We start from the raw sequence: 24,245 nt of genomic DNA, 5'->3' as shown, positions 1-24,245 counted from the left end.
AAGTAAGGTAAAGAACTTGATCAAGTTATTTGGTTATATATAACATAGTTGTAGTGAACAAGAAATATATTTTATTTACTTTCAATATTAAAAATTATTTTTTAAATATTCACAAAACTAATATAATTTTATTTGACTCATTTGAGTCTACTCTCAAGCTATCAAGTTGATTTGAGGAACATTTAAATCAACTTTTAAAACTATTTTTAAATATCTAAAACTCTTTTAGATATTTTAATAAATCATATATATATATATATATATATATATATAAGTTGGATGAGGATCATCATCCTTATCCCATCATTATTGTCATCATGAGAAGGTAAGATGAAAAATTTTGAAAAAAATTTAAAAGATTTTTTATCATTTAAATCAAATTTTCATTAATCTATAAGAGAAAACCAAGATAAATGTACTTTTCATCAATTTTGAATTATAGAAATATCTCAAATATTTTCTAAAACATAAAAGGGTCGGATGACACACGCTTTTTAAAGTTGTATGAAAAGGGTAATTTAGGTAGATTCTAAAAGAGTAATGATGAATGCACACAGTAATTGGATATGTGGTTGACGTGGCAAGAACATAGGGCCGCATATCTCTTTCCTGTGTATCCCGATGAAAACGATCTATGGTTCTATGTCTTGCCACATCAGTCTCGTACTCAACTGCATACGAAGACCGTGTGCATTTAGCATGACTCATTTTAAAATAAGGAGAATGACTCTTTATTCAGAATATGTACCGAATAGTCTCCTAAGAAAAAATACGGACCATTTAAGTCCCACTTATAAAATATTAGTCTTTTTACAAAGTATTTAATATAAAAATATAGGAAGTCAATTAAAAAATTGACCCATTTATTTAGTTATTAATATTTCTATGAAAAATAATAAATAAATAGTTTACTTATTAAAAAACTATTAAAAAATTCAATATAATTTTATTTGACTCATTTGTATCGACTTGTTAATTTTTAAGTTGAATCAATTCAATGAATATTCAAGTCGAGTTTTAAAATTATATTTTAATTATTTAAAATTATTTATATATTTAATAAATCTAATATATATATATATATATATATATATATATATATATATATATACCAAATCAGTTTGATGATGATCATACTCATCTCCATCATCATTATTATAATCATCATCTTTGCGATTTAAAGATTATTAATTTTGATAAGAAAAACAAATTTTTTTAATTGATTTTTAAGAGATGACTATAGTTAAGGGGCATGTCATTAATTATAAAACATAAGAGTACCTCAAATATTTCCAAATAAACACGTTTCTTTAAACTTCAAAAATTATATGGTATTTTTATTTCAAAAATCATTTTTATACTAATGTTTGATAACTCGAGTATTAAAAAATATGTATTTTATTTTTTAGAAAAGACTTTTTTATGCATATTTTCAATTCGTTTAAAATACACTAATTCTTCAACGGGTCTTAAAGAATCCCTATTCTTAAATAAAGGTATTTTTGGTACCTATTGGCAATAAACAAGTCTTTCGAGTCATTTTCAATATAACATCGTTTAATGTCACTTAATACGACTCGTCTCGTCTATAAATAGTCCCTCGTCTTCTACTACTCTCCATATTCCATAGTGAGAGAGCCACAAAGATGAGAGAAACAGGCGTGTTCACCCACAGCTCCATTCCTCTCCACACGATTGAGAAGCTTCGTCACACGTTTCTGAACCGTGTGTTTGCAATAGTTTACACGTGTGCCATATTATCACTGTTTTATCACCATATATTAAATCTCCTCCATTGCACAACCTTAATCTCTTTCTTTCTTCACTTCTTCTTACTTCTCTCAGATGCTCTACTTGCTTTCATGTGGGCCAACACACAAGCCTTCCGAATGAACCCAATCAAACGGCTGGTGTTCCCTGAAAACCTCGAAAAAGTCGTTAACACTAGTGATTATCCGTCGTTGGACGTATTTATATGCACAGCTGATCCATACAAAGAACCTCCCATGAGTGTAGTCAACACAGCTTTGTCAGTTATGGGGTATGATTATCCGTTGGAGAAGCTTTCAGTCTACGTATCGGATGATGGAGGATCTGATCTGACTCTCTTTGCGTTTATCGAGGCTGCGAAGTTTGCAACCCATTGGTTGCCTTTCTGTAGAAGGAACAGGATAGTGGAGAGGAGCCCAGAGGCGTATTTTAGATCAAATCACAGTCCGTCTTCTGAGACAGAGAAAATCAAGGTAAAATTATATATATATATATTCTTTAATTTTTTATGAAAAATTAATTGAGATCGACTACCCTTACTAACTTAGTAAGGAAAAGAAAGCCTTACTTAGCTCATCCACCATTAAAAAAAACCTAGAGATTCGTAACAAATCTTGAGGTTTTGTTTTGACGGTGAAGGAGCCCTTAGTAAGGACTCTTTTCCTTACTAAGTCAGTCAGGAAAGTGTTTTTTAAAATTATTAATTTACTGTAGTAAAAAAATTTGGGTTCTTTAGATATCCTCCTATGGATTTTGGTGAATATTACATAATCAAGTGGGAGTAACAATTTTTTTTTTTAAGTATCAAAAATGTCAAGACCCAAAAAATGGTAAGGGATGGGTCTTGGGTTGGAGACACTATTTTTGGACTCCAATACGCTAGTTGTGGATATACTAGGTCCATGATTGAAATAATGGTCTACAATCACAAAGGCAATGAAAGTAATCTGACCATTAGAATCATGTAATCCAAGGAGTTAGGTAATAACCAAAGCGAAACCTTTTCCTTATTAACTTCGAGCCCGTTCGGATAGAGTAAAAAAGTAGTTGAGAAGAAAGTAGTTTAGGAAGAAAGTAATTTTTGAAAAATAGAAAATATTTTTATTTTATTTTTTAAAATTTAAGATTTTTAATTTTTTAAAAGTAATTTTCTAAAATGAATCTAAATAGATTTTATAACTTTTTAACTTTCAAAAGTAAAAGATTTACTATTTTGTGTGCATCCAAACAGATTCTTAGTAAAATTCTTAGCCTTACTAAGTGTTGCTTTGCTCAAATGGATTAACACATCAGAAATCCAACACTTGATCTAAGGTTTTGAAAATGGATGACTATCGAACTTTCACATAACTCCCAAACTTAAAATTGAAATTCAATAGTGAAAAATACCTTTTTGTTTTTTTTTTAAATTCATAGAATTTTAACTTCTAAAACTCTAAAGCATCAAGTCATGTTTTTGGATGCTACAAGGTGAGTTCAATGACCCTTAGTGAGGGTGGAATCATTACTAACTTAGTAAGGCTGGGGACTCATAACCAAATGACTCCTACACTCTTTGTAACCATGCACAAACATAAATGTTTGGTCCACCACTAGTCCAATATTAATCCAAGCCCATTATAAAATTGTATGGTGTGGGCCTACAAAGAATGGGCAAACATATTTAAAATATACACAAGTGGTACAAAATTGAATAGAAGTTGGATAGCTATTCAACATCCTGTAATATATGATCTACAATATCATCAATAATTTAGTGTGGCAGGTATAAATTCTTTCGTCAGTATTATTTCTAGTTCAATGTACCTTTATAGAAGGCACATGGGCCAAAGGAAAAGATACTGTATCACCATCTTTTGACCCAGAGTAATATTTGTTTTTTGATTGATAATCTGATAAATTATTAACTTAATCTTACTTCACCAACAAGTTACCACAAATAATAATAAATTCATGACCATATTATACTTGAGATTGTCATCTCAGGACCACAAGAATTTTCAAAATCTGTAGATTAATGAGTTATCGTGACAAATAATAACGACAGATAAAAAAATCCATCACTATTGCCCTCTCACACACACACACACACAAAAAAATACTCTAAGTTGTCCTCACATGGGCAAAATCCTCGCTTCACCTTTGTTCATCTTCTTCTTTACCATCTAAATTTTTGTCCCGATAAGATACTTGTCGATTATATTTTCTTCTTCAGTGTACAATTGATTTTTGTGTCTTTCAATCACTTTCCATCATACCTTGATTCACATAAGTAAAGATTCGAAACAAACCGGTGTTTGATCTCAATACAATGCCGTCTTGGCTAAGGAATTGGATCTTAGGTCACTCAATTATAGTCGCAATCTATATTTTTTTCTTTAATATCATACACTTATAATTTTTCATAAAATCTTTCTTTTATATATATTTTTATTGTTATGTTCCTAATCTTGCATCACTGTTGCAATTTAATTTTTTAAAATTTCTTTTGGAATTCATTTCTTTGTCTTCCTCTACAAAGCTCAATCATGATTAGATTAAAAATTATAATTTGGGAGCTTTTCAAAGGTCCAACTTATAGACAAAAGAAAAAGATGGATAGATAGTCAAAATTGTACAACTTTCCAAGAGAATGGTATACATTTCCTAGGGATACCTACCCATCTCAGTCTTTTCTGTAAAAAAATAAATATATATTAAAAATATAATATTATAAAATATATATTTGTTTATTAATTTGAAAACTACCATTGGAGAGATATTTCCAAACGGTTACCTATAAATAGTAAATAGGTTAGTTGAACACAACGTGACGGTTTTAAATACTTCAATTATATAATAGGGGTCTGGGTGGGACCCATTACGTGTGGACCCCAATCTCTATCAGCACTAACTCCAAGATTGATGCCACATGGCATGCTTTTTTTTTTTTCTTCCCACGGTGTCCCACTTAATTTCGTCCATTCGTGCCAAGTCGTAGATTGGAGTCTAGTCAACGTTTAATGATGTCAAGTCCTTTGCATTATTTCTGGAACAACTTGTCCGCTTCCTCTCTCTCTCTCTCTCTCACTGAAAAATCATAGTCGTGGAATAATGACTGATATTTTGTCCGATTAATCATACTATATGCCAATCGTATCATGTACGCGTGGGAGTAGGGAGTACGATTGTTGAAACATTCATAAATCGAGAGTTAGAAGTATCTTCTTAATTATTTATTTAATTTTTCTTTAAGAATGTTTAAAGGTTGAGTCGTGTTGAGGTAACACAAATGAAGACACGAAGGTGACAAAATGACGTGGTGTCGCATATATTATCATAGATATTTTTTCATAAGATACAAGTAAAAAACATTTACGAGTATGTGCATGCCACCACATTATTTAACTATCTCATGTGACATAATCAATTGAGATACAAAACTCATTTTCCCATAAAAATATGTATTTCAAAATGTTCAAATTTATGATTTTCAAACTTTTATGAGAAAATAAAAAGTAAACCCATCAATAAACTCAATATTTTTTTAATCTTATTTGAATTGGATTTAATTTTTTTTCCTTTTAAGAGATTAATTAGGAAAAAAAATACTAATATTATGAAATCTGAAAATTGTGTTTGTAGACCATGTTCATGACTTATATTAACAAGTCACAAAAAACTTGATATCTAGAAAGAAAGGTTGGTTTACCCATTCCATGGTGGACCCCAATCACCATGCACACCTAGCTCCAATCATGATGGCTCTTGGAAGTTTCCTTCTAAGGAATCCTCATTTATTTCTTCCACATGTCAAGTTTATTTTATTAAAAGATGATGTCAGGTATCACTCTATAATTGATTGTAAGACTTTTCTTCATTCCAACTTCCTACGTCATCGTTAACGGATGAGAGTGAGAAGTAGGGATGTCAATGGATTTGGTCGGCCAATCTGATAAGAATTGGATCAGACCCAAAATTAATTTGATTTAAATAGATAACAATCGGATCAAGTCTGAATCGGATGTGATTCGACTTGTTAGCTTCTTATAGAAGTATAGATAAATTTCATGTATTTAAGAAATTTTATAATGTAATTTACATATTTTTCTCACATTTTATTGGATCATGAGAGGTTGGTTCATCATATCCTTATCGAAATAGAAATCCTTACATCTAAAGTTAAAAAATATGAAAGCGAATTGAATTTTGATTTTGATTCGATCCATTGACAGAAGTTTTAAAGTTTGGGTAGGTTCAACTTGGACCTGATGGGCCTAATCCAACATTGGGTGGCAAGTTTTAAAGCTTGATTCGATTCTTTTTAAGACCTTACTGCAATTGAATATTAAAAAAAGGTTCTAGAATAGGGCTTTTGGTTTTGATTCAAGTTCAATTCCCCCATTAAACAAACACCATTTACGCTTGACCTTCGAGATCTAAAGGGATTCTTTACAAGAGTAAAATAATGATAGATGAATAAACAAAAAAAGTTGATACTTTGCATGTACTCAATGGTCCTCCATTCTTCTTCTCGTCTCTTCTTCCCCTTTTGCTTCAATTCCATTTATTTTGGTGTGAGATCTATATCCTTATTTGATGTGTTATACACAATATCATAAATTTGGTCATTTATAATAAATGTGGCAATATATATATATATATATGTGGGATATATTCGAGGACATCTAAAATTGACAATTATTTTTACATAATCACTCGAATGTCGTTTATTTTTTCAATATTTTTTATAATACCACTAAATGCCGTTGAATCTTGTATATACATATATATATATATATATATATATATATATATATAACGTTCTTTTATCAAAGTCCTAGTCAAATTCTTAGTTAAAGTGTTTTGTCTTATATGGGCTAAAAGCTTCTGAATGGGTTGATTTTTTTTGTGAGGATGATCTCTATGGTGAGGAAATCATCCTCACAAAAAATCAGGAATCATGGACCGTCAATTTTAATTGTTAGTTTGTAATCTTTTTCATGAGATTAGAAGTTTCGGAATGAGCTGATTTTTTTTTTTTAAAGGATGATCTCTCCGAAACTTTTAACCCATAGAAGACAAAACTTTGTTTAGGAATTTGACTGTGAATATCAATGGGAGAATTGCATTAAAATACGATACAATGGTGGGTGATTGTGTCGTTTGATTTTTATCTTTCAGTTGTTGTACGAAAGCATGAAAGTAAAGGTAGAAAGTGTGGTGGAGAAAGGGCGTGTTGGTGATGAATACGTCAAGAGTGATCATGATCGTAAGGCCTTCAAAAAATGGACTACCGGATTTACACGTCAAGATCATCCTGCAATAATTCAGGTTTTGCTTACTTCATCTTAATTCTTGCACATCTTATATAGATATAGTCACGTTCCTTAAGGCTATCAATGAGTCAAGTCTGATTAAATCAGGATGTATTTGGGATCAAATTGATAAAGGATCGGATCAAACCTAGAACCAATCCAATAAAAAACGGATTAGAAATCATGTCTGGTCATGTTTATATAGGATCTTAATAATAAGACTAAGTCCAATCTGATGACATTGGGATCCTAATCAGATTGGATGAAATCTGTCTTGATATACTAAATATAAATAAATTTCATATTTTGAAGTAAGTGACATTACCATATCTATATAATAAAATACAATGAAGGGGGTCCCACTTTTTATCTCAAAATTTATACAATATAAACAACATATTAGAAAGACAAATTTTACCTTTTCTCGTCTTTTTCTTTTCAAAAATATCTTTAACTTTATTATATTTATTATTTTACGATTTTTTAATATTACCCCTCTAACTTTATTGTCCTTCCTCTTCTCTCTCCTTTCTTAATAATCTCTTCAACTTTATTATGTGTTCTTTTTTTCCATCTTAACCTTACAAATTTTTTTTAATAATATCTTTCCAATTTTATTATTTTTCCTCTTTTATTCTCTTAACCCCAAAGAAGATGCCCATGTCGTAGGTAAGACTATAACTCAAACAGGTTAGGGATCAATCAATGCTCAACCTGAACCCTAATGCATTCCTCGCTAATACTAGGTAATTTAGTATTGGTAAAGGTTTATGTGAAACTAAGTGGCGTGTAAAAGAACTAAAAATTTATAACTATTTTTCCTAAAAATGTGTTTCAAAAGTTTATATCCATAAAATTATAAGAAAATTTAAAGAGAGAAGAAAAATAATAAGATTAACTAAAATAATTATTTTTTATTAATAATCGTAATTTTTGAGAAAAGAAAAACATTTAAAGTGTGTTTGATTGCAAAGAAAATATTAGTTAGCAAATCATTTGCCAAACAACTGATTTTCAAGGCAAATCGTTTTATATGCAAATTTAAAGTTTTTGACATGTCAAACACTGAAAAATTGTCATTTTCTACGGAACTTCAATTTTTCCATAATTTTTTGTGCAATTAAACATACCCTTAAAGTTATAATATAATCATTGTATGACAATATAGAATTACACTTAAAACAAAGTATTAATAACAAAGTAATTATTTATCTAATGAAAATACTCACACATTAGTTTTAATATATAGATAAACAGAAGCATACATATTGAAATATGAATCATGAGTATGAAAGAAATTAAGATAAGAAATATTTTAAATTATATTCTTATTAAATTAGGGTTTGGGCAAATCAGGTTGGCCGATACCTATGCCAACGCCCAACCCATTTTTAATTAGATGTTTTTTTTATTGCCCAAACCGAAGGTTGAACCCTAGCTAACTATGCCCAAACCTGACCCAAGGTCGGGTTCAACCCAGTGGGTTTGGATTTTGTCCGCCCAAGTTGCAACCCTAGTCGTAGGCATGAGCAAACTCTAGTTTATATAATAAAACGCAACAGTGGACCCACTCCTTTGTCGTAGGATTTATATTCCATAAACATGTACCTCAAGAATTATTGTCTCTTTTCCTTTGCCTTCTTTTTTATTTTCCTTCCTAAGAATATCCCCAATTTTATTGCCTTTTTTTTCTACCTTTTTCCAAAAATACCCTTATAACTTCCTATGTTTTTTTTCCCAATAATACTCTTCAAAATTTATTATATTTCCTCTCATTTTTCGCCACCTAAACCCCAAAGGGGATTATTACATGAAAAAACTCTAGTCCATATAATACAAGACAACGGTAGATCCCACTCATTTGTCTCAAGATTTATACCATAAATAATGTATTTGGAGAACGATTGATCCTCCTCCTTCGTTTTCTAACTTCTTCCACTTTAAGAGAATACCCCCAACTTTATTTTCTTTTCTCTTCTACTCCTTTCCAAAAACACTCCCTATAATTTTGTAGAATGCTTATCTCCATTTTTCAATAATACCCTTCTAACTATATTAGGGATCAACTAGTTGCATACCACACATTACCAATTGCACTCCATCACTTCAAAATTCCCATTTGCAGTCCATTTGGATGATTATGCTTTAAAAATAATTAAGAAATGTTACACTCTGTTTTCTTTTCTTTTTTTATTTGTTTTCTTCTTCCTCGACCATGCTTTTAGAAATTATTATTGATTCAGTAATTTTTGTAAGGAATATTTGGCTGTTTCTAAATCCTGTTTACAAAGTTGCACGTTTTGAAATCATTTTGCAGGAAATACTTTAGTTTCAAAGAGAACAGAAGTAAAATCAACCATGAGAAAAATAAAACACAAGTAAAGATCACAAGCAAAGTAGATCATGAGCTGAGAATACACAACTATAGGAAGATGAATAAAAGGTTATGTTTTGAAATGCAATTAGGTTAAAAAAGTGGTTATAAAAAAAACAAAAACAAAAAAAAGGAGAATTTTTTTAAGGTTGGTGTGCAACTAGTTGGTCCCCTTCATTATCTTTCATATTTTACAAAATTATTATGTAAAATCACACCAAAAGTGAAACCGTCATCGTTAACCATTATATAATCACAAACTCAGATAATTTCAATATTCGGTCTATTTTCTATTCTGTTAATGGCACCCTTAACATCAGTTAAAATTAGGATAGTTGATTCAGATTTTGTTTGAGTAAATCGGGTGCCATTGACAATATGAATTATGAAAATGTATATAATCCTAATGAATGGTGTTTTTTTTTTTTTTTTTTTTTTGTACCAATTGTGGTGGAGCAAATTTAATCCACCATCCCCATATATCTTCAACACAGGCCCACTGATAGAAACACAGCCTATTTTTTTTTCAGCCGTTCGATTATATCAATGATCATTTTGGGCTTGGAAACTCTTATGTATAAACGATTCATTAACCCATGTTTGCAAAAAGATGTTCAAATCTAATGGCTCAAAATAAATCAATCATTCCTCTGAGGTGTATATATGTTGGTGGAACAGGTTTTGTTGGAGAGTGGGAAAGACAAGGACATCACAGGCCATGCAATGCCAAACCTTGTGTATGTCTCTAGAGAGAAGAGTAGGACTTCACCACACCATTTCAAGGCTGGTGCACTTAACGTTTTGGTAAACCAAATCATGCATCCTTCAACTTATTATTATTATTACTTTTTTTTAATAAAAAATTGTTATATTATAAATAATCATATATATCCTTCCAAGTGTCTCTTTGGTTTTTCTTTTTAAAATTTTTAACAAAAAATTATTTTATTTTATTCCAACCTTGGCAATAAAAGTTCGGATTCAATAATTATTGGGTGAGGGCTCAATTCTGTTAGATCAGAAAATTTTGAGAAAGTTTCATAGAAAAACCAGGAAATTTGTGGGGAATAAACAAATGATGTTTTTCGAATTACTTGTCAAAACCCCTCTTCTTCAACCTCCCTAAAAACCTTACTCTTGAGATTAGAATATTGAAGAAAATAAAAGTTTCGAGTTGGGGGATAAAAATGTAATTGTACTCAATGATTAATTCGTAGATTTGCTGATTTAATCGGCTGGTCCGTTATTCTGAGAAGTTTATAAAATTTAGAAATATTTGGAGAATTTTGTAACTATAGGTAGAACTTTTCAAAATGTCGTAATGTCTTATTCTTTAGTTCTTATGTCATTTTTAAAATAGAGTACTTCTCTTGACACACCAACTTTTACATATAATAACATACTAATCCTTTTCATATTTTGTGATTTGTTAGGATGTCTTTTGTTTTTACCATGGCATCATTTTTTTTTTCTCTCTCTCTCTCTTAAAAATATCTAACTATTTCTTTGCCAAATGCTCTCTTTAAAAAGAAAGTTATTGTTTATTTTATTTATTTTTATTTTTTTTAAGAATCGTGATAATATGATGTCCCACTTTGACACACGCCTCCCTACACCCTTACCATAGAATCGTAGATCATTTGTCTCAGGATACATAATGAAAATATTTATAATTATGCATATCTCGAGGTAAATGATCTATGATTCTATGATTAGAGCCTATGCGCCCTGGCGGGGGTACGGGTACTTTTATCAAATCCTTCCTATGAACCCATATTCAACTCAAGGGCATGGAGGTAAATTCATCAAATTGTCAGCACAATATTGTACGTCACATAATCATTTTTCTTTATAATCTAAGGGAGCTGCTATTGGCACCCCAATTTTTACTTAACACACCCTAAATTAAAATAAAAAACATTAGTGAATGGTTGAGAATAAGTAAAAGTTGGGATGACAATAAAGCTCTCTCGGTTTTTTTTTCTTTAGTGCTAGATTTCTATTTGAGTTTAGGATTTTATATGAGCCTAATCATAATTGTAAATAAGAAATGAAATTATTTGAATGAGTGTTATAATGTTTTGTAATCTTGAGATCGTAATTTGAACAAAAAAAAAAAAAAAAATCGTAATATTTGAAGAGTGTGTTTTAATCATTAATAGTATGATAAATAATTTAAGATATTGGATGTAATAAATAAAGTTGGGATGCCAATAGCAGCTCTCTTCAATAAATTTAGCAAAATACATACTGTTTTAGGAAATTTCTCTAAATTTAATGACTAACATTGTTTAATATATTGATTCAAGCTTCGAGTATCAGCTACCATGACCAATGCACCATTGGTCCTAACTCAAGACTGTGACATGTTCTCGAATGATCCGCGAACTCCTCTTCGAGTGCTATGTTACCTCTTTGACATTAAGAATTCATCGGAACTAGCCTTCATTCAGTTTCCCCAACGCTACCATGGAATCAACAAGAACGACATCTACGCAAGTGCTATAAAGCGATTGTTTCAAATTAACCCGGTTGGAATGGATGGGTTAGCGGGTCCCAGTTATGTTGGCACAGGATGTTTCTTTCGTCGACGAGTTTTCTTTGGAGGCCCTTCATCATTGTTGTCTGAAAAAATGCCAGAATTGAATCCGGATCATGTCGTGGATAAGTCTATCCAATCCGAAGAAGTTCTTAAATTGGCTCAACATGTAGCAAATTGCAATTATGAGTCAGGGACTAGCTGGGGCGCCAAGGTGAGCTATTGTTATGTTATGTTTGGTCCTTTATTGTACATCCTTGTGACATGGTGTCATGGTCTTGGATACATGGTTTTAAATCTCGTTTGAGACTGAGACGACTCGTCCGATGCATCTCAGTATCATCCACCAACGAGACAGATAGATAAGTCAAACGTATCGGACGAGATTTAAAATCAAGGTTCATTTTTCTTCTTGTTGAACGAGACAAGTCAAAGGTATCGGAAAACTCGTCTGAGAAACTCTTCAATTTGGTTTCTAAAGGGACTGGTCAAAAGAGTAAGAAACCAAAGGTTGAGTGCTGCATTTGCTTGTTTTGTTGTCAACTTAGTTGAACTTTTTGTTTCAAAAACTGCCAATTTGGTTTCTGTATCTATTTGGTGTGTCACATATAATTTCCTAAATTGGAGTGTTATAATAAAAGAGTGGTGTGGCAATATAAGCTCAATTGATTCATGTTAGCAAGTACTATATCATTTGGTTATAAAATGCACAGATGGGCTTTAGATATGGATCTTTGGTTGAAGACTATTATACGGGTTATCGACTCCACTGCGAAGGATGGAAATCAGTATTCTGCAATCCTGATAGACCAGCGTTCCTCGGTGACGTGCCGATCAACCTCAACGATGTATTGAGCCAGAACAGAAGATGGGCAGTGGGCCTACTCGAGGTGGGATTTTCCAAGTACAGCCCAGTCACATTTGGTTTCAGATCCATGGGCCTTTTAATGGGCTTATCTTATGCCCACTATGCATTTTGGGCCATTTGGTCCATTTGCATCACTTTCTATGCTTTCATCCCACCACTTGCACTCCTCAATCAAGTTTCCATGTTTCCAAAGGTAAGCACTTGTACTTATTATTTGATCATATTTTGCATGTTTTATCAAATGGGTTGGGATCCATAGACTCGCGAAAAGCAGACTCATATGTTCACACACAATCTGGATCGTTGTAATAAAAGATATATCCCGGGAATATATTATGGACCTCTAGGATAAATCTCAACCGCTGGATCTCACACGTACATGGTCGAGATTGTGTGTGAACATATGAGTGCTTAATCATCTGTAATTATAATTTCATCATTGTCTTCTTTTATCCTAAATATCGGAGTTGGCAACATGAATCATGTTTCTCCATTCATATGATGACTCGTCAATCGGATTGGATCCTTATCAATGAACCTAATTATTGTAATTTCTCAGTATATCCTTTATTAGTTTCTAGAGTTTATTTCTTAGTTCAAGATCATTCTTATTAACTGAAATTTGTTCTATCCAAAGCTGGCATGGACTTGGGTTATGATCTTATAATCCAATGATCGAGTCGATTCTATGATTATAAGTTCATTCTGGGTCTAAATATTTGGATCCAAACCTTATTTGTTCAAAATTGGAACAAATTAGATTTTGGATCAATCTTAACAATCATGATTCTATCTATAGCTATATCTTTTGTCGAAACATATAACTTCATTATATATATATATATATATATATATATATATATATATATATATATATATAGGGTCCCTTTCAGCAACAAACATTTTGACAAACATTTTGGCAAAACATTTTTCAAAACATGGGTTAGAGGTTTTGGAATGGGCTGATTTTTGGTGAGGATGATCTCTACGGTGAGGAGATCATCCTCATAAAAAATCAGCCCATTCCAAAACTTCTAGCCCCATGTTAACAGGTTGAAAAATCGTGGACCGTCCATTTTTTGTAAACCATTTTTGATGGGTTAGAAGTTTTGGAATGGGCTGATTTTTGGTGATGATGATCTATTCCCTGTAGAGATCATCCTCACCAAAAATCAGCCCATTCCAAAACCTGTAACCCATATTTTCAAAAATGTTTTGCCAAAATGTTTGTCAAAATGTTTGTTGCTGAACATTTCCCATATATATATATATATATATATGGGTCACGTTATTACGACCCCCTTTGCGACCCCCTTTGCGACACACCTTTTTGTCTTATATGGGCAAAAATGTTTGGAATGGGCTGATTTTTTGTGAGGATGATCTCTATGGTGAGGGGATCATCCTGGCAAAAAATCATCCCATTCCAAAACTTCTAACCCCATCAAAATTGATTTACAAAAATTGGACGGTCTATAATTTTTCAACAAAAATCGGACGGTCTAGAAGTTTTGGAATGGGCTGATTTTTTGCCAGGATGATCCCCTCACCATAGAGATCATCCTCACAAAAAATCAGCCCATTCCAAACATTTTTGCCCATATAAGACAAAAAGGTGTGTCGCAAAGGGGGTTGCAAAGGGGGTCGTAATAACGCAACTCTATATATATATATATATATAGGGTCAGGTTCAAGGGACATATGAGAAAATATATGTAAAAACAATGTAACATTTATAAATTTTCAAAATATGGGTTAGAAATTTCGGATTGAGCTGATTTTTTGTGAGGATGATACCTATGATGGGAAGATCATCTGAAAAAAAAAAAAACCAGTCTAATCTGAAACTTCTAACCCCATTAAAAGTGATTTAGAATGTGGACCGTCGATTTTTTACCAATTTTTTTCAATAATTTGTAAATCACTTTTGATGGATTTAGAAGTTTCTGGTTGAGCTGATTTTTTGTGAGGATGATCTTCTCATCATAGTGACCATCCTCGCAAAAAATCAGCTCAATCCAAAACCTCTAACCCATATTTTGAAAAACCATTGTTTTTTCATATGTTTTCGGATGATCTTCCCATCATAGAGATCATCCTCACAAAAAATCAGCTCAATCCAAAAATTTTAACCTATATTTTGAAATTTTATAAACATGACATTGTTTTTACATATGTTTTTTCATATGGCCCTTGAACCTGACCCTATATATATATATATATTTCGCATACTTTCTTATGGGTTTATAAGTTATGCATTGAAATGTGTTGTAGGTTTCAAACCATTGGTTCTACATATATACATTTCTTTTCCTCGGCGCCTATGGACAAGATTTCCTAGACTTTGTCTCTACAGGAGGGTCAATCCATCAATGGTGGAATGAACAAAGGATGTGGTCAATAAGGGGAGTCTCATCTTTCCTATTTGGGCTAGTGGATTACGTGCTCACATCCTTTGGCATCGCCGCCTTTGGATTCAATATTACTAACAAAGTACTCGAGGATGAACAAAGCAAACGATACGAACAAGGAATCTTCGAGTTTGGAGTCGCATCACCCTTGTTCGTTCCACTAACATCGACCGCTATGATCAACTTGATTGCATTTGTTGTGGGGCTCACAAGAGTCCTTAGACATGGGAACTTGGATGAAATGTTTGTGCAGTTGTTCATGTCTGGGTTTGTGATGGTGAATTGCTGGCCAGTTTATGAGGCCATAGTCTTGAGGACCGATAGAGGAAGAATGTCTACAAAGACTACAATAATATCCATTTTCCTAGCATCGGCTATCTACTCAGTAGCATTTCTCACATTTAAAACTTTAAATTAGTTGTTCTCTTCTTTATATTTTGATGATCAATGTTGTAAGAACTAAAGTAATTTCATAGTTTAGTGATCTTTCGTAGGCTGTTTGGGGAATAAAATATTGGTGTGACACAAGGGCATGTATTGTTAAAAAAAAGGTTAAAATTACTTGGGGGCACCCAATTTTAGATACAATTTGGTGCAGTTCTACTCTTAATCTAAGTGCTTTTATGGAATTACTTCTCTTTGAATCACTTCTATAAGAATTGCAATTTTGATGTTTGGCGATGGTGTCCAAGAAAGTGCTTGCTATGTTGGTTGAAGTCCATGAATATTGATACCACGATCCAAGAACCCACTTGCTTATGAAAAACATTCCGATGGATATAAAAGTTATTTTGGCAAAATTCTGCTTTTGGACCATATTTTCATCCAAAATCACTGATTATTTTTGTCCTGGCCAAGTCCCCCTGAAATAAAACATCCATAAATAAGTTTGGACATTTCTTATTCTTTTCTATTTTTAACTTCTAAATTTTGTAGAAAATCAAAGAAATATACCAATTTTATGATAAAGTGCTTTTGTGGGATGGAAAAAGCTTCCTCCAATATTAGTTTATGCAAGATAGAACATAGATATTTACAAGGAAAAATTTAGCTCTATTACAAACGTTATTTCGGACTGATTTACTGAGTTTGCTACAGGATACCCCATTTAAATAGGCACTAAAGAGCTCGAAAATTGCAACCAAACACCCCGAATATATATGCAATGTACTTTAAATAGTTAGAATAAGACATTATAATGTAAGAATCATTATAATTGACCCCTCCACCCAAAGAAGAAAAACAAAACAAAACAAAAAAACTAATCTCTAATGGACCACTTCAGTATTTATGATGGTATGCGAAATGATTATAACTATTTAATTTGCATACTTGAGGAGTGAATCCTTGCCCCTTGAAGGGTGTTCCACATAATTATTATTGATTGTAGAACAATGGTCCAATTAATTTGTCTACTTAATCTATAACCACATTTACTACTTCATGTTCAGAAGATCTTGGTTGAGCGAGTTGGTCGGAATTTGTGTGCCTTGTTTGGAACAAGTTGAATCGGAGAGGAGGGTCCCAATTAGGTTTTCTATTTGGATCAATGGAGGAGCGGCAAAGCGGGCATGTGGTGTTTGCGTGGAGCCAGTGATGAATGCATTCAATGTGAAACACATGTTTGCAGGCTGGTATTTGGTGCAATTGCTCCTTGATCTCGAATTCTCCAAGACACACACAACACCTATTAAATTTTGTGAATATGTCAGGTATTTTAATTTTCTCTTAAACCAAAACAATGGTCGTTATGTATTTATTGAATTGTATTTGAGATATGAAAGAGACAAGTGACAAGAGGAAAAGCCTAATGATAATAACTAATAACTGATAAAACATAGAAGTCTAAAAAAAATATGAAATCAAATATTGGAGTCTTTAAATTATTACTATTATTTTAGTATTAATGCTTCTAGGCCCACATAAATATTATTTATGAAGATCTAATAATCTAGGGATTTTTTTTCATATTCTCGAGACCAACCTCATTCAAAATTAGTGTATATCTAGCTTTGGTTCGAATTTTAAATTTTAGATCCTAATTCTTGATTTTGATCATGGATTGTCAAAATCAGATAATAGAAATTGATTTCTAGAATCCAAAATCATATTTGGCTAACATTGTTTCTGAAAATTGATTTTGTGGAAAAAATTACCCAATTCCACTTCTTGAAATTGAAAATGTGAGTAAAACTACATTCCTAAAGATTGAAGACAATGAATTTTTTAGAGAAAAGAATCAAAGATTTTTTAAAATAATTGAAAAATGTGATATTTAGGGTATTTTCTATTAGTTTTCAAGTGAATTGGATTTTAAGGAACATGTTAAGATTAAGATTACCTAAAAAATTATGATGATTTTGTATTTTTATTTTAAAAATTATTATTATTTTTATGTTGTTGTTGTTGTTATTAATAATTATATTTATTTATATAATTATATATTAATATTATTTATTATTATTATTATTATTGTTGTTGTTGTTGCTTTTGTTATTATTATTACTACTATTGTTATAAATTATAATTGCATTGTTATTATTATTATTAGTTATTATTGGTATTCATTATATTATTAATATCATTATTATTAAAATAATAATAATAATAATTTTATTTATTATTGTTGTTGTTGCAAGTTGTATTACAAAATTGTCATAAGTGGATAGTCTATGAGAATTAGGAAAAATAACCTAAAAACAATTTATGATTCTCCATGATTTCGATTTTCACTTATGAAAAAATCAGGTCGATAATCCGAACCAAACAATGCATTGGATTCTAGAATCCAATTCTGAGCCAAAATTGGAGTCTAGAATCCGAAATAAATGCCCCCTAATCTCATAAAATTTATTTTAAATTAAAAAGTCTAGATCATTCAATAAAACTTTTCAGTCAAGTCAACTTTTATATATTGATCATAATTGGGTGACTCATATATATATATATATATATATAGGGTCCCTATCCGTGGCCAACAGTTTGGCAAACATTTTGGCAAACACTTTTTCAAAACATGTGTTAGAGGTCTTGAAATGGGCTGATTTTTGGTGAGGATGATCTCTACGGTGAGGAGATCATCCTCACCAAAAATCAGCTCATTCCAAAACTTCTAGCCCCATTTTACAAGTTGAAAAATCGTGAACCGTCCATTTTTTGTAAACCATTTTTGATGAGGTTAGAAGTTTTGGAATGGGCTGATTTTTGGTGATGATGATCTCCTCACCATAGAGATCATCCTCACCAAAAATCAGCCCATTCCAAGACCTCTAACCCATGTTTTGAAAAATGTGTTTGCCAAAATGTTTGCCAAACTGTTGGCCATTGAACGCTACCCATATATATATATATATATATATATAGGGGACGGTTCAACAGCCCTAAAGTTTGCCAAGTTTGGTGCCAAACATTTTTCAAAATATGGGTTAGAAGCTTTGAAATGAGCTGATTTTTTGTGAGGATGATCTCTATGATGAGGAGATCATCCTCACCTAAAATCAGCATATTCCAAAACTTCTAACCCCATCAAAGTGATTTACAAAAATTGGAAGGTCCACGATTCTTCAACTTATAAACTAGGGTTTGATGTTTCAAAATGAGCTGATTTTTTGTGAGGATGATCTCTTCAGTGAGGATGATCTCTTCACCGTAGAGATCATCCTCACAAAAAATCAGCCTATTCCAGAATTTCTAACACCATCAAAAGTGATTTACAAAAAATGTTTGGCACCAAACTTGGCAAACTTTAGGGCTGTCGAACCGCTCCCATATATATATAGGGAAATGTTTAACACCTACCCTACACTTTACCCAACATGTTTTGTCTTACATGGGTTAGAAGTTTTGGAATGGGCTGATTTTTGGTGAGGATGATCTCTACAGTTAGAAGATCATCCTCACCAAAAATCAACCCATTCCAAAATTTCTAACCCCATGTTTTCAAGTTGAAAATTTGTGGACCGTCCATTTTTTGTAAACTATTTTTGATGGGGTTAGAAGTTTTGGAATGAGCTGATTTTTGGTGAGGATGATCTCCTCATCATAGAGATCATCCTCACCAAAAATCAGCTTATCCCAAAACTTCTAACCCATGTAAGACAAAACATGTAAAGTAAAGCGTAGGGTAAAGTGTAGGGTGCCGAATAGGACCCATATATATATATATATGGGAAATGTTCAGCAACAAACATTTTGGCAAAACATTTTTCAAAACATAGGTTAGAGGTTTTTGAATTGACTGATTTTTGGTGAGGATGATATCTACGGTGGGGAGATCATCATCACCAAAAATCAACCCATTCCAAAACTTCTAACCCCATCAAAAATGGTTTACAAAAAATGGACGGTCCACGGTTTTTCAACTTGTAAACATGGGGCTAGAAGTTTTGGAATGGGCTGATTTTTGGTGAGAATGATCTCTACACGGTAGAGATCATCCTCACCAAAAATCAGCCCATTCGAAAACCTCTAACCCATGTTTTGAAAAATGTTTTGCCAAAATGTTTGTTGCTGAACGGGACCCATATACATATATATATATATATATATATATATATATATATATATATATATATATATATATATATATATATATATATATATGGGTCACGTTCATGGCAACTTTTTAACAAATTTTTTGGCAAAACATTTTTCAAAACATGAGTTAGAAGTTTTGGAATGGGCTGATTTTTGGTGAGGATGATCTCTACGGTGAGGAGATCATCATCACCAAAATCAGCCCATTCCAAAACTTCTAACCCCATCAAAAACAGTTTACAAAAAATGGACGGTCCACGATTTTTCAACTTGTAAACATGGGTTAGAAGTTTTGGAAGGGGCTGATTTTTGGTGAGGATGATCTCTACGGTTGGTGAGGATGATCTCCTCACCGTAAAGATCATCCTCACAAAAAATTAGTCCATTCCAAAACTTTTAACTCATGTTTTGAAAAATATTTTGCCAAAAAATTGGCCATTGAACGCTACCCTATATATATATATAGGGTAGCGTTCAAGGGCAAACTTTTTGGCAAAACATTTTTCAAAACTTGAGTTAGAGGTTTTGGAATGGGCTGATTTTTGGTGAGGATGATCTCTATGGTGAGGAGATCATCATCACCAAAAATCAGCCCATTCCAAAACTTCTAACCCCATCAAAAACAGATTACAAAAAATGGACGGTCCACGATTTTTCAACTTGTAAACATGGGTTAGAAGTTTTGGAATGGGCTGATTTTTGGTGAGGATGATCTCCTCACCGTAGAGATCATCCTCACCAAAAATCAGCCCATTCCAAAACCTCTAACTCATGTTTTGAAAAATGTTTTGCCAAAAAGTTGGCCATTGAACGCCCCCCATATATATATATATATATATATATAGGGTCCCTTTCAGCAACAAACATTTTGACAAACATTTTGGCAAAACATTTTTCAAAACATGGGTTAGAGGTTTTGGAATGGGCTGATTTTTGGTGAGGATGATCTCTACGGTGAGGAGATCATCCTCATCAAAAATCAGCCCATTCCAAAACTTCTAGCCCCATGTTAACAGGTTGAAAAATTGTTAACCGTCCATTTTTGTAAACCATTTTTGATGGGTTAGAAGTTTTGGAATGGGCTGATTTTTGGTGATGATGATCTATTCCCTGTAGAGATCATCCTCACCAAAAATCAGCCCATTCCAAAACCTGTAACCCATATTTTCAAAAATGTTTTGCCAAAATGTTTGTTGCTGAACATTTCCCATATATATATATGGGAAATGTTCAGCACCCTAAGTTTTACCACACACTTTAACAAACGTTTTTTGTCCTACATGGGTTAGAAGTTTTGGAATGGGCTGATTTTTGGTGAGGATGATCTCTATGATTAGAAGATCATCCTCCCCAAAAATCAGCCCATTCCGAAATGTTTAGCCCCATGTTTTCACGTTGAAAAATCGTGGACCGTCCATTTTTTGTAAACCATTTTTGATGGGGTTAGAAGTTTTGGAATGAGCTGATTTTTGGTGAGGATGATCTCCTCATCATAGAGATCATCCTCACCAAAAATCAGCCCATTCCAAAACTTCTAACCCATGTAAGACAAAACACGTTTGTTAAAGTGTGTGGTAAAGCTTAGGGTGCTGAACGGGAACATATATATATATATATATATATATATATATGTGTGTGTGTGTGTGTGGACCTACAAGGGGTTAAAATCAAGTGTACGTTCAAACACTTGAAAATATTAATAAAAAATATGATATAACTTGGACATATCTGAAAGTGACTTTTTATAGTGACTTCCCAAGAGATTATATTCAACAGTGCGCTACCATGGAGGTGAGTACTAAACTATAAACATTTCCTCAAGATACAAGTGAATAGAATTTATGGTTTTGCACACACCACCACGTCAATTCAGTGTTGAATACATCACCATAGAAAGTCATTTTAGCATTTTCCTATTTGAAAAGTAGATAGGAAAACCAAAAAAAAAAAAAATTAAACACCATGACATAGATAAGGGTGCAACTTGGTCCATTTCAAACTGAGAATTGAACCAAAGCGATAGCTTTGAGGTAGTTTGGTTCAGTTTTGAACACATTGCGGTTCGGTTCCGGATCAAACTTATATGGAATCAAACCAAATCGAAAACCGAACCTTTATGCAATATATGTTTATTTTTTCATTAAAAATTATTACTTATAATTTATAGAATATTGACAACCTAAAGAATCAAATCAAACCAAATCAACTTTAGTTCAGTTTGGATTGGTTCGATTCTGATTTTTATTTTGTGGAATCAACTTATGTCCATTCGATTCCAATTTGACCTCAAACCAAACCAAGTTGTACCCCTATCCATAGAGATAACTTGAAGGTGAGAATATAAATAAATATAATTTAAAGGAGATAAGACTTCAAAGATAATGATGATGTTTTTCAAATAACTACATGAGTTGTGATAATATGAAGCTCCTTTCGGGCAAACGCCCCCATCACAGAACTAAAGATCATTTGCCTCTAGATACACATAATCATAAATCTTTTTCTTGTGTATCCTAAGGCAAATGATCTACGGTTCTGTGATGGGAGCGTAAGGGGGGGTCTGTCAGAGGAGAGTATCGTATTATCCCAGTTCTAACTAAATACATCATTTTCTTGATGCTCAACTCATGATATGGACCATTGCCTTTGATAGTGATTTGTTATCTTTTAATTAAGATTCCATTTTATCTTTTCTCACCTTTAGAAAAATTGTGGATGTCATAAGAGATTCCGCATGGAATGAAGAATTTGCTTTCTTTCTTTTTTCTTCTTTAATATTGGTGATCCGAGTAGGATACCCCCATCCAGTAAAATGATAAGTAGGGGTGTATCAGATGACCTCGTTGGCCGGCTAACACAGCTCGGTCAAGACAACTTGTATGATATTTTTAAAATATCAGTTGAGTTAATAAAAATTCGGCCAAATCAAATGTGTTTGTGTTTTGTTGTAAAATAGTTAAATTGTTTTTTTTACAAATTTAAAACGTTTTTTATCTATGAAAAATAAGATTTTGGTATTGAACATCTACCATTTCACCTTAAAAGAAAAAAAAAATTGAATTCAAAGAATTTTCGAATTGATAGCCAAAATTCACTCCTTTTGAGTTGACTCGACGAGTTGTAAAACATAGGTCAATACTAAAAAAAAAAAAAAATAGATATATGTTAGATATAGGAAAAAAACAAAGAAAAAAAAGTGGTAGGTTTAGAGATTATGTGCTACTTACTGTGAATCTCTTGCCTTCAAATCCTCATCAAACATGATTATGGGAAGCTTTTGTTTGAGTTCCTCCTTCAAGCCAACCTCAAAATGTTAGATATGGTATATTTAAACAACAAAATTAGACAAACCTATGTGCTGTGCTGCAGTACTTGATTGAGAGAGAGAGAGAGAGATTACCAAAGGGACTGGTGAAGTGGGTTGATTCAAGCTACTTGGAAGTGTTGGAGGTTGGGAGGAGAGATTGGAGTCCCTCCTCTTGAGATAAAATAGGTAAAACAAGAGGACTAGAATTATAGTAAAAAGAATTGGGACTGAAAATATGAAAGCTTGGTAGAGCTTGAGTTGAATTTGTTGGGAATAGAGGTGGGGAGGGCTTGAAGTTTGAGGAACACCCATGGGAATAGAATGCTTCTCCATATAAATATTTTTAAAACTTAAGAGATGGGATAGTTAAGAGACATGTTGATTATTTATCGAGAGAAAGAGAGAGAGAGAGAGAGATGATGGAAGTTAAGGTTTTAGTTATATTGGTGATTAAGAAATGTAACTTGATATTAATATAATACGTTTTTTTCTTTTTTCATCAATAAAAGATGATATTCTTTTCTTTTCTTTTCTTTTCTTTTCTTTTTTCATGATGGGACAAGGCCATGAGTTTCCACTAAAATATGGGCCCTCACACCCAATATCATTGAGGTACAAACATACAAACCATATATAGTTTTAAAATTAATGGACATGACTCGAGTCAACTCAATTCAGTTGGATTTCAAGGTGACTACTCTTTCCCAAATCTTGATAGAACCAGCTTGTCGAGAAAACTTGGCTAATCATCAATTCAACTCATCAACTCTAGCTAAGAAATCGGCCTAGTTGTTCGTCCATATAAAATATTTTGTGGAGTACAAAATATAAATATTTTTGTTTATTTTAAAAGATTTAAAAATGTTTTTTAAATAGTTATAAATTAAAAATATTTGACTTGACTCATTCAAATCTAAATGTGAGTTTTCAATTTGACTCAATTTGATGGATGTTCTTTATTTTTTTTTAAGTGTCAACAGGGTTAAGGCAGACCCAGACCAACTATAACCTCAGGAAAAGACAATCTCTTTTATCCTGAGAGAAAAGAGAAATAAGGGGAGGCGAAGATCCACAAGTGATCTCCAAACAACCCACAGAAAGAACAAATGACGCAAGGTACTCAATCACTTTATTGACTTCTCT

The 24,245-nt window shown here is 32.3% G+C and overlaps 2 protein-coding genes across 2 annotated transcripts; one reads left to right on the top strand and one right to left on the bottom strand.

Annotated features, from left to right (window-relative positions):
- The first annotated feature begins 1,611 nt into the window (after nt 1–1,611).
- On the top strand, nt 1,612–15,888 carry LOC147390904 (cellulose synthase-like protein G3). The gene is made up of 6 exons (XM_086457987.1): nt 1,612–2,243; nt 6,934–7,083; nt 10,120–10,245; nt 11,751–12,194; nt 12,694–13,041; nt 15,123–15,888. Exons 1-6 carry the CDS (start codon nt 1,647–1,649, stop codon nt 15,675–15,677), a joined length of 2,220 nt encoding a protein of 739 aa, XP_086314113.1. The 5' UTR covers nt 1,612–1,646; the 3' UTR covers nt 15,678–15,888.
- Nucleotides 15,889–16,328: 440 nt separating this feature from the next.
- Nucleotides 16,329–23,528, bottom strand: LOC147390903 (putative E3 ubiquitin-protein ligase RHA4A). The gene is made up of 3 exons (XM_086459652.1): nt 23,196–23,528; nt 23,023–23,099; nt 16,329–16,946 (listed from the first exon to the last, which is right to left on the bottom strand). Exons 1-3 carry the CDS (start codon nt 23,433–23,435, stop codon nt 16,676–16,678), a joined length of 588 nt encoding a protein of 195 aa, XP_086315778.1. The 5' UTR covers nt 23,436–23,528; the 3' UTR covers nt 16,329–16,675.
- Between the last annotated feature and the right edge of the window lie 717 nt (nt 23,529–24,245).

The sequence above is a fragment of the Akebia trifoliata genome, chromosome 11 (assembly GCF_017979445.1).
Source record: "Akebia trifoliata isolate Shusen 1 chromosome 11, ASM1797944v1, whole genome shotgun sequence".
Lineage (NCBI taxonomy): Eukaryota > Viridiplantae > Streptophyta > Magnoliopsida > Ranunculales > Lardizabalaceae > Akebia > Akebia trifoliata.
Note: the sequence above shows the minus strand (reverse complement) of the source record. Positions and strands in the feature narration are given on the sequence as shown.

Coding starts and splice junctions, on each gene's coding strand:
- LOC147390903 (XM_086459652.1), bottom strand. CDS start 23,435: ATGGAGAAGCATTCTATTCCCATGGGTGTTCCTCAAACTTCAAGCCCT. Junction 23,100..23,195: donor CCACTTCACCAGTCCCTTTG/GTAATCTCTCTC, acceptor TAACATTTTGAG/GTTGGCTTGAAGGAGGAACT. Junction 16,947..23,022: donor TTGAAGGCAAGAGATTCACA/GTAAGTAGCACA, acceptor AAAATTTAATAG/GTGTTGTGTGTGTCTTGGAG.
- LOC147390904 (XM_086457987.1), top strand. CDS start 1,647: ATGAGAGAAACAGGCGTGTTCACCCACAGCTCCATTCCTCTCCACACG. Junction 7,084..10,119: donor ATCATCCTGCAATAATTCAG/GTTTTGCTTACT, acceptor TTGGTGGAACAG/GTTTTGTTGGAGAGTGGGAA. Junction 12,195..12,693: donor GGACTAGCTGGGGCGCCAAG/GTGAGCTATTGT, acceptor TAAAATGCACAG/ATGGGCTTTAGATATGGATC.